We start from the raw sequence: 10784 nt of genomic DNA on the forward strand, positions 1-10784 counted from the left end.
AAAAATAGCCTGACTTTGAGCATAAATTTCTATAAGAATATTGAACTGTACTTGCACAGGCTTGACTTAAGCATGTCCAAGACGGTTTGTGGTAGAGATATAATAAGTGAGAATGATGGAGGGATTTGGGGAACCCTCTTTAATCAATGTTTACTTTTATTTTCTTTTATCATAGGATTAAAAGTATCATTTAAATCATAAATTTTCCATCTCAAATTTACTTTGGTGTGTGATAAAAAGTGAGGAAACATTAATTTTTTGTCACTTTCTAACAAATTATGTCTATAATAATTAAAAGACCTATAGTTAAATAGAATTTTTATGATCTTTGTTAATTCTGGGTTACTCTGTAAACTAGTGAGCACTTCTGGCCTCTGGGATCTACAACTGGTCAATTTGTGTTATCTGTATCATATGTTAGTATCACTTATAAAAAATTTTGTAGTTTTACAATATGTTTTAATGAGGTAATTCTCATTATTTTCCTTCTAAACTTTGTGACTAGTCTTTTTTGTTTTTCTAAATTAACTTTAAAATAATTTGCCAGCTCTTCCCCTGACTCATATTAGTCTTCACTGAACTTGGCTTTCATTTGGGATAGCTTTCTATATCTCATCAGTTTTCTGGATGAGTAGTGTTAGCAAATATTTTGACAACTTCATTTTCTATTGACCTAATTTGTGTGTCTTATCATATATAAACCTAGGTGAAATATCCTCATCTTAGGATTTATCTCATGACATTATCCAGCAACTACTCCACTGCTCCAGTCTCTGAATTCTTCCTCATCTGCTTCCCTAACTACCAGAGTTGGCAGCACTGGCTGTCCCTGCCCCTCAGCCTCCTCTTCCTTCTGGCCATGGGGTCCAACGCCACCCTCCTGATCACCATCCGGCTGGAGGCCTCTCTGCACGAGCCCATGTACTATCTGCTCAGCTTCCTCTCTCTGCTGGACATGGTGCTCTGTCTCACCGTCATCCCCAAGGTCCTGGCCATCTTCTGGTTTGACCTCAGGGCCATCAGCTTCTCTGCCTGCTTCCTCCAGATGTTCATTATGAATTGCTTTCTTGCCATGGAGTCCTGCACTTTCATGATCATGGCCTATGACCGCTATGTGGCCATCTGTCACCCACTACGATACCCATCCATCATCACTAACCAATTTGTGGCCAAAGCTAGTGTTTTCATCATGGCTCGGAATGGTTTGCTGCTCTCACCGGTCCCCATTCTCTCTGCTCGGCTTCATTACTGTGGAAAAAATGTCATTGAGAACTGCATCTGTGCCAACTTGTCTGTGTCTAGGCTCTCCTGTGACGATGTCACTCTTAACAGAATCTACCAGTTTGTGGCTGGTTGGACCTTACTGGGCTTGGATTTCATCCTTATCTTCCTCTCCTATGCCTTCATTCTAAGAGCTGTGCTTAGATTCAAGGCTGAGGGGGCTGCGGTCAAAGCTTTAAGCACATGTGGCTCCCACTTCATTCTCATTCTCTTCTTCAGCACCATACTGCTGGTTGTGGTGTTAACAAATGTGTCCAGAAAGAGAATCCCCATGGACATCCTAATCCTGCTCAATGTCCTTCATCACCTCATACCTCCTGCCTTGAACCCTATTGTTTATGGGTTTCGAACCAAAGAGTTAAAGCAGGGGTTTCAGAAGTTGCTACAGAGGAGGCTTTAAATACACAGAAGGGACTCTCTATAGAAACATCTATTCCTATTTCCTCTGTCTTATTTCAGAATTTGTGATTCTAGACAGTAAAATAATGCTCGGAAAGTGAATATTTCCTGCCTACTTTTTGTCCCTTCCATATCAGGGATTACTGTGGATTTCTTAGTACCTGATCAATATTCATTTGCCTAGCTTAGGTAACTAACAGTCTTAGGTACCTAACTTTGTGTCTAGACATTTATAAATTTAAATCATCTGACCTTCATAACAATTCTGCAGGGCAGGGATTATTATTCCACTTTATACATTAGAAAACAAAAATTAATGGAGAAATACTGACAAAGATTCCATCTGGTATCAATTCAAGTGCAGGTGTAACAGACTGCAGAGACTTTCTATGACACAAGACTCCTTCCTCAGGTACAATTGAAGCTCTAGCTCTGCTCTTCAGGCCATGATCTCTGTGTCATTTTTATGAACCTGTTGCTGACAATATGCATCTTCTTTCTAGAATCCCCTCCACCCCAGCCCCAGCTTCAGAGTCGAGAAGAATTAAGGAGAGACACGGAATTCAGAGAGATCACCGTCTTTTCTGATTATGACTGTTTAAGTTTTGGTTACAAAAGATAATACTCATACTAGTACAGTCTGTGCCCAGCAGAAGACAGACACATTCAAAGTCTTTATGGAAAGACTAGGACACCGAGGACCCAAGTGGAAGTGAAGGTGGGAAATTAGAAGACTTGCCATGTAGCCCCATAAACTTGTCAGGTTTATTACATAGCCCTTTTTTTTTTTGTTCACAAGTAGTGGGGAATTTGGGGCTCAGGCTCATCCAATAACCTAACTCAAAGCTTAGACATAATTTTTATTTGCAGAATTTCATAGGGTGAAAGCAAAGCCTGCTCTATTAAGAGGTCCTTAGATGCAGGTTCTGGTGAATAGATGTACAGAGCATAAAGAAACAAGGACTTTTTGGACTTTTCAAAATGAATTCCATGGGAACCATTACAGTGATGTCAACTTGCACATAAGAGGAATACACTTAGGGTATAACTGGCCCGCCCAAAACCACAGATGTCAGCTGCTACATGCAGGAGTCGAAGCATGAGGATCTCATCTTGTAAGGTCCGTATAAGCTGAACACCTGAGACAGACGATAACCTGATAGCATCAAGGACACCTGCACTAGAGCTGAAGACTGACTTTTTGACCCGTCATAACCACTGGCTTGGAACCGACGTACAGTTCTCTGCGCTGCCAGTCAACAGGGCTGGCTTTGGAGATGTTAAAGGCTTTCATCCCTTTGCTCTCTTGTGGAAGACTTTGTACTTCCCTTCGCTGTGTGTTGTATGTTAACCTGTATGGGTACCTGATCCGTTTATCTGAGGTTCCACTCAATAAACCTGGCATTGTGGAAAGATACAAATGTGTTCAAGAGTGTACTTCAGTAGCCGCTTTTCCTGTCTGCAAAAGTAGATTCCAAAATTTTTGAAGGCATTTTAAATGTAAGAGTACTAATCCCTTGTTTGTAACAAATATGATCTTCTCTGTTTTTGAAATGTCTCTTTTGTAACCAAAACTTGATTGGATAAAAAGGTCTATGTTTTATGCATTAGAGCATAACAAAAACTTGGTGAAATGTGGAGAGCTGGAAACTGTTTAATTCCTTTAATTGCAATTCCTCTAATCACAAAAAGGTGATTAGGAAGCATTTTAAAGGAATTTCTTTAAAGAATGAGTGGAACTTGATTATCATTTGGATGTGTGAAGAGAAAAAGATGACTATATTTTCATGCTGACACTTCTGTGGGTTTTGCCATCTCTAGTCTTTGATTATTTGATAAATTCTGGCATAAGGTTCTCTTATGGGTAAAGACAGAGATTGGGTTGTCCAGATCCAAACATAGTTAACCCGGAGGCATGGTCATGCAGCTATCCTTGTTTTCCCCTGTGAAAAAAACGCACCGTCACATGGTCTTCCCAGAGACACTCATATTCTGAGTACACATCCTAATGTCTCCACACACAAGGGAGAGAATTTTGACAGACTCCTCACTTAAAAATAAACCTAAGTAACTTTCTTAACCTTGAAGTCCAGAACTGGTCACATCTCACTTCCATTTCTGTATACCACTGGCCTTCCCGCAGTCCTAAAATCTATTTTCTTCAAATTTCTTAGATATATTTTGGAATCCCCGAATCACTCTGACCTGATTCCCCCAGAGGTGTATTCTCTTTTACTGTGGTACATAGTCCTTCCAAGACACTAAAGCTTAAGCTGTAAAATAGATCTCTCCTGACTATGGGGAGGGTGAGGGACTTCTTCAGTCACAAGTCCAACTCCAAGTCCAGGGAGGAGTCAGAAATTGGATAATGCTTTCCTCTGTTTGTCCAGCATGATTTTACATACTCAAGAAGGACCTAAGCTTGTCAAGATGGAGCAGCAAACCAGATTTATCCTCTCACTTGAAACAACAACAAAATACTGGACAAAATTTGTGAAACAATGGTTCTGAAAACACTGGACATCAGGCAATGAGGCAGTAGAGGACAATGATGCCTGAGTGATAAGAAACAAATGAGGTAAATCCTGTTTACTGGAAAGAAATCTTTGCAGCTTATTGGAGAGGGATTCCAGGCCATGTCAAAAGGAGGGCAAACCCAGGTGTAGTCTGACAGTCTCCCTGTGCTGAGGACAAGGGAATGGAAATCCTGGGGAGGTCGGGGGTAGGCCAAGGCAGCTAGAATTCAGTGGGTAGAGTATTGAAGAAGCGAGAACTGCATAAAAAGAGAATTCTAAAGATCTACGAAGGGGTCTCATTAAGTATTCAGCACAGTATTGATCAGTGCATGCATGTGTGAAACTATTCAAAAGCATTTGAGGAAACAAAATCCAAAACAAGAACTCACATAATTACAGAGGGAGCTCTAGGATGGCCCTTTTCAGAGTTGTCTAAATTGAGGTGCAGGGGACCAGGCCCTTTTTCCTCTCTTATCAACTAGTCTCTAGATGGGGGTTGCCCCAGACAGGAAGCATAACTTTGGAGGAGGCAGCTCTTTTGCAAAGGGCAATGAACCAAGAGGAACACTTATCATTGTAACTATTTAATGCAAAAGAGTCCTGACCAGCACAGTAAGTCAATGAAGAAAGAAGAGTTTTAAAGATCAGATTAAAAATGGTTAAACTATTGTTGTTTTCATATGATCTAATCATTAAAAATAATAATCAGATTTTTAGAATAGTTATATGTTCAGTAAGATGTTCAGTTATAAGAAGAACTTAAATCAATAGTTTTCTTTATATCAGCAAAAATGATCTAAAATTAACATACCACTTACGGTAGGAAAAGCATATTAATATGTAGAAATTGGCATTGTTACAAACACAAGACCTTTAAGGATACTATTTTAAAATTACGCTTAAAGCATTTAAGTGTAGATCCTGTTAAATGTAGAGATAAACCATGTCCATGAAAAGGACACATGAACATTGTAAGAATGTCAGTTCTCCCCAAATTAATTGATAAATTCAAAGCAATTTCAAGAAAAATTCCAACATGAGGAATGTTTGTTACAGTTATTCTAAAGCGTATAGGGAAGGTGAAACTTTCACTAAATGGAAGAGAGTTTTTAAAATGATTCGAGTCATATCTTATCAGATAATAAAACATACTAAAAACTCATATAAAATAGTGTGCCTAGTTTAAAGGCCTAGATATAAGAAAGAGTTTATAACAGGCAAATGTATATAAGTTAAATTGATATGGGATAATATCATTTACATATATACATATATATAATCTTGATAGACATATAGAAAAACATAGATGGAAAATATACAACAGATTGTTTATACTAGTTCTTTCTGATGGGTGAAATATTGCTGGACTTTCAATGATAAACAATATCATATAATTTGAATGTTAGCATGTCTATTTTTTATTTCATAATCAGAGGAAATTTAAAAACTTCTCTGAATTGGGCTGTATTGTTCAGAGTGAGACTTCCAAGGATGAGTATTGGATTGGTGAGAAAAATCTATGTTTATGAGTAGAAAACAAATGTAACAAGTCAACGAATTCAAGGACACATGTAAAGGTCACCAGTTAGGAACTCACAGAGAAACAAAAAATAAGGATGGGAGCTGTGGGGACTACAAAGCAGTCTTTTCACTTTTTATTGGCTTGATTGTAGCATCTCTTTTGAAATTTCACTTGTGGCTATCAGTCTGTTCCGGGGCTACCTTTGCATAGTACTATTGTTTTCCAGGTGTATTACTCTCAGCACAAGTGAATAGAGAGCTGTGCTACCAAGTTCCCGGCAGAAAAGGCTCCTGCCCTATTTGCCCATGGAGTTGTCATCTCTTTTTTCTCCTCGTTGTATCGGTTACGGGTGGGCCCAATTTTCCTGTGCAGTATAAAGGAACAGGAAGCTCCATGAGGCAGCAGACGACTACAATTACACCAGTCCCAAACAGATTTATAAAAGGACACCAGAAGAATAAGTTTCTGCTCATTTTCTAATGTAAGGTAGCTTTCAGGCGATGATGTCTGCAGGTGGATCAGATGAGGCAAAAAGGAAATTAAATAGAATATTTTATTACCTAACTAAATTGTCTAAAATCAGTGGGAGATACTAGAGGGTAAAAATTTGTATCTCAAATGATTTCTCTGTTGAACATATTTTTTGCCTGAGATCTAAACCTCTTCCAGACTTTTCTCAGATTTATTCTAGTCTTCACTGAGAAAAAAAAAAACATATAAAGAACTTGAATAGTTTAGGTCACTCAGAAAGCACTCAATAGTTTAGGTCACTCAGAAAGCACTCAAACATTGGAGTTCTTATAAAGAAGGAGGTTGCTTTTTAGTCTCTTTTTCTACATTTTCACTGATGTTTGTGTGTCAGGCTTATATATCAGATCCCCAGCTTCTGGTTTCTAGACAAGTTCTTACCTCAGTTGCAAATCACTTCATCCTTTATATTCCAACTTCTTACTTGCAGGAGCACCATAAGACAGAGTCTGCAAAGGTCTCAGCCCCTCATCCCTCAAGTATGTTTCTTGAGCCACTTTTTCCCTTCTGGGTCTAAGAAGGGGGGCAGGAAAGGAACAAGGAGCTCATAAAACTCTCAAGATTTATTCACTAAAGTCCCAGGATAGCAACCGCTATGGCTGATACATTGTCAAGGACTCATCTTTTTACGTCTTCTGTAAGTTTCAAGGTAAAATTTCAGGTAGGATAGCACAGGCTGTACTGGATCTAGATAGAAAGAGTGGCAAGGCAGGCAGTGGTCCTTTTCTAATAGGCAATCTCCAATAAACAGGGAGAAAAAGGAAATGAGGAGGTGAGTGGTATGGTGACTTTGGATGTATTAGCATCTAGAAATCTGAGCACCTCTGTAAGGAGCCTCCTACTTTCTCCTTCTTCTCTCTCCTTTCTACAACATGGTCCCATTTCATTGTTTGGTCAGGAGACTTGGTGAAGATAGAGAATTGGGCTTCATCTTCCCTGACCAGGAAAGAAAGGAGGTTTTTAAATCCTACAACAGGATAAAGGGTGCTGAGTTTAGTATTTCACTGGACACCAAGGATATAGATACAGAAAAAATATTGATGAAGAAGCTTCCCCCTAACTCTGTCCCAGTTTAAACTGGAGAGAGAAAACTTTCTTAAACTTATAGAAAGCTCTCATGTTTAGCCAAACTCAGCTTCTCTGTGATCTCTTTCTGATGGTTCTAGTTTTTCCCTTTCTCCCAAGATAGCCATTCATATATTTTGAAGTTATCACTGATGTCCTTATTTTATGCAGGCTACACATCTATAATTTGTAACAATGAACCCCTTAAAGGAATCAATAACTTTTTAGGATGCTCCAGGTGGACTAACCAAACAGTTGAGAAAAGAAGTGGAAGAATGAGCAGAACAGAATAGCAGAGAGGAGAAAAGAAAATCAAAGAGAACCCAGGACTGAATTTTGGAAACCGATGCCAAGGTAATGGATGAAAAACATGTCAGGAAATGAGAAGGAGGTCAGGAGGTATGAGATAAATCAAGAGACTGTGATACAAATTAAACCAAAGAGCATGTTTCAATGAAGAGGATTTGATCAATTGTTTTAGCAAGTTTCAACAATCTGATTTTTTGAGAGCCATTTTGATGAAACTGATGGGGATGGAAGCCACATTGAAGTGAGTTATAAAATGGATACCGGGTGAGGAAGTGGAGACAATACGTATAACAGTCCTTGAGAAAATTTTGGGTGTGAAGGGAAGGCGAGAGAAAAATAGCTGCAAGGCTAGAAAGAGGCTTTTTAATTTTTATTTTTAAAGATGAAAGATACTGGAGAATGTTTGAAAGACAGGGCAGATCCAGTAAATAAGGAACTATGACTCAAAATTAAAAAACTAGAATGCACAATTGATAGTATAAATATAGGCTAGGAAGGCTAGGATTCGATGTAGAAGTGGAAAGTTTGACATTTTGTCATTTTAATGGGAGGAATCAAGGAAAGAATGGGAGAATGCAAGTAAATTTATAAGCTTTATTTTGGGGAAGTTGAAAATTTCACTGGGCACCTTCTCTTTGTGAGATAGTAGTTGATGTCACCTTCCGAGAGAAGAAGAGTTCAGGATTGAAAAAGAATGAAGAAGGTTTGAAAAATGTCTTGGCAAGAGGGGATGGTTGATCAGGAAAACTCTGTAGGATAGACAGGCAATACTGAGGGCCCACTTAAAGTTGATAACTATAAATTTAAAGTAAAAACAACTTTTCTCATTGTTTTAGGCTTATTCCAGGAGCACTGAGATGGTCAGGTGCACACTTTGGAAAATGAATAGTTATATTCAAATTGGACTGGGGTTTTAGCAAAGGACCGATTTAATCAATTTTACATTCTATTTTCTTCTAGTATACCATGAGCATGAGGAAATGATACAACAAAATTATCCATCTCAATTTATATTGATGTATGGTAGGAGGTGAGGACTGAATTAAAGGTTTCCCATCCCCCAATTGTCAACAATTATCTCCAATTATCTCCAAAATATCTATTAAAGAGACTTTTTATCTGTCATAGATTTGATGCATTCTAAATTATAGAGTAGATTATTGTAAAAACTAGGTGAGTTTTGGCAGATCTCCTTTATACTACTAACATTTTACTTTTCTTACACTGGTACCATGATGACCTAATTTGTTGCACATTTTTAATATTGTGAGGTTACTCCCTGTTATTCTTTTTTCAAATCTAGTTTTTACAGATTCATTTTTCTTCAAAGACAAAAAAGCATTATTTGTTAAGTCTCACCACTCTACCTTTAAAAAATTGACTTCGGTTTGCCTTATTTGGGAAGCATCTCTTATATGTAATCAGCTTCATAAAGAGTAAGTGAGAGGGCTATTTTTGAAGTTAATTAAAAAAATTACTTTTTGTATCTGCTCTTACAAATAGTCAAGAGAAGCCTTCTCAGCTCGATTAATTCCATGGCCTCACCCAGCAATGACTCTACTGCTCTAGTCTCTGAATTCTTCCTCATATGCCTTCCTAACTACCAGAGGTAGCAGCACTGGCTGTCTCTGCCCCTCAGCCTCTTTTTCTTCCTGGCCATGGGAATGCCACCCTCCTGGTCACTATCTGTCTGAGGACTCTCTGCATGAGCCCATGTGCTACCTGCCTCCTCTCTCTGCTCGACACGGTGCTCTTCCTCACCATCATCCCCAAGGTCCTGGCCATCTTCTAGTTTGACCTCAGGGCCATCAGCTTCTCTGCCTGCTTCCTCCAGATGTTCATCATGAACAGTTTCCTTCCCATGGAGTCCTGCACATTCATAATCATGGCCTATGACCACTATGTGGCCATCTGTCACTCACTACTATGCCTATTCATCATCACTGACTAATTTGTGGCCAGGGCTAGTGTCTTCATTATTACACAAAACGCCCTTTTCCCTGCATCCATTTCTATCCTCACTGCCTGGCTCTGTTATTCTGGAAAAAATGTCATTGAGAATTGCATCTGTGCCAACCTGTCTGTGTCCAAGCTTTCCTGTGAAATTTTATCCTTAACAGAATCTACTAGTTAGTAGCTGGTCGGACCTTACTGGGCTCAGATTTCATCCTTATATTTCTTTCCTACACATTTATTCTAACAACTGTTTTTAAATTAAAGGCCGAGGGGGCTGCATTCAAGGCCCTGAGCACGTGTGGCTCTCACTTCATTCTCATTCTGTTCTTCAGCACCATCTCGCTGGTTGCAGTGTCAACAAATGTGTCCAAGAAGAGGATCCCCATGGACATCCTGACCCTACTCTATGTCCTTCATCACCTCATACCTCCTGTCTTGAACTCTATTGTATATGAGGTTCAGACCAAAGAGATAAAACAAGGAATTCAGAAATTGCTGCATAGAGGCATGTGAATATGAAGAAAAGATTTATAACTCATTTTTCCCTTCCTCCTCCATGATTTTTACCTAGGCAACGAGTTAGAGAAATGCCTGTGAGTATTTGTAATAAGTAAACACTGAGGCTCACTTCATAACTGATACAGATACCTTTCTTTGTTCTCCTCTCCTAGTTTAGGTGGAGGTAGGCAAGTGTGAGAAACTCATATTTCTTGAGTAACAGTTTTGAGCCAGGCAATTGTATTTAAGTAATTTAATCTTCACAACATTCTTGAAGATATCATTGCTTCTGTTTTACATAGTAAAAAAAAAAAATGATACTTTTAAAAGAGGTAACTGCCAAAGATCACATATCTGGGAAGCGATGGAGATTGAAATCTAGTCTCTTTCTGCAGAATGGCCCTTCTGTACAATTGAAGCTGGAGACCAGGCTTCCACCATACTCTTCTTTGGCTTTAGTTTTGTCTTTTTGGTCATCCATAGGTATATTCTGCCTGTACCTACTTTCTTGAGAGCCAGAGTGTTCTCAGAGAAGGCAGGGCTGCAGGAAAAGAGTATTCATAATAATATAAAGCAATGCCATGTTTCTATTCTATCCTACATAATCTCATTACCTTCAAGGAGTCTTGCATATGAGGATACAGGTTGTAAGAGGGCATGCCAATGGAGTAGGAAACAGAGAAACTGACTAGAATAGTGGGTTGGCCACC

General features: G+C 38.8%; 1 protein-coding gene and 1 pseudogene across 1 annotated transcript; both read left to right on the forward strand.

Moving 5' to 3' along the window:
* Window positions 1-702: 702 nt before the first annotated feature.
* Window positions 703-1681, forward strand: LOC105309111 (olfactory receptor 56A1). Its single transcript, XM_011385205.2, has one exon. It carries the CDS (start codon window positions 737-739, stop codon window positions 1679-1681), a length of 945 nt encoding a protein of 314 aa, XP_011383507.1. The 5' UTR covers window positions 703-736.
* Window positions 1682-9155: 7474 nt separating this feature from the next.
* Window positions 9156-10089, forward strand: LOC105309112 (annotated as a pseudogene).
* The last annotated feature ends 695 nt before the right edge of the window (window positions 10090-10784 follow it).

Source organism: Pteropus vampyrus, unplaced genomic scaffold (assembly GCF_000151845.1).
Source record: "Pteropus vampyrus isolate Shadow unplaced genomic scaffold, Pvam_2.0 Scaffold671, whole genome shotgun sequence".
In the NCBI taxonomy this organism is placed as follows: domain Eukaryota; kingdom Metazoa; phylum Chordata; class Mammalia; order Chiroptera; family Pteropodidae; genus Pteropus; species Pteropus vampyrus.

Excerpts from the sequence above, each read along its gene's own strand:
- LOC105309111 (XM_011385205.2), top strand. The coding sequence starts at position 737 with ATGACATTATCCAGCAACTACTCCACTGCTCCAGTCTCTGAATTCTTC.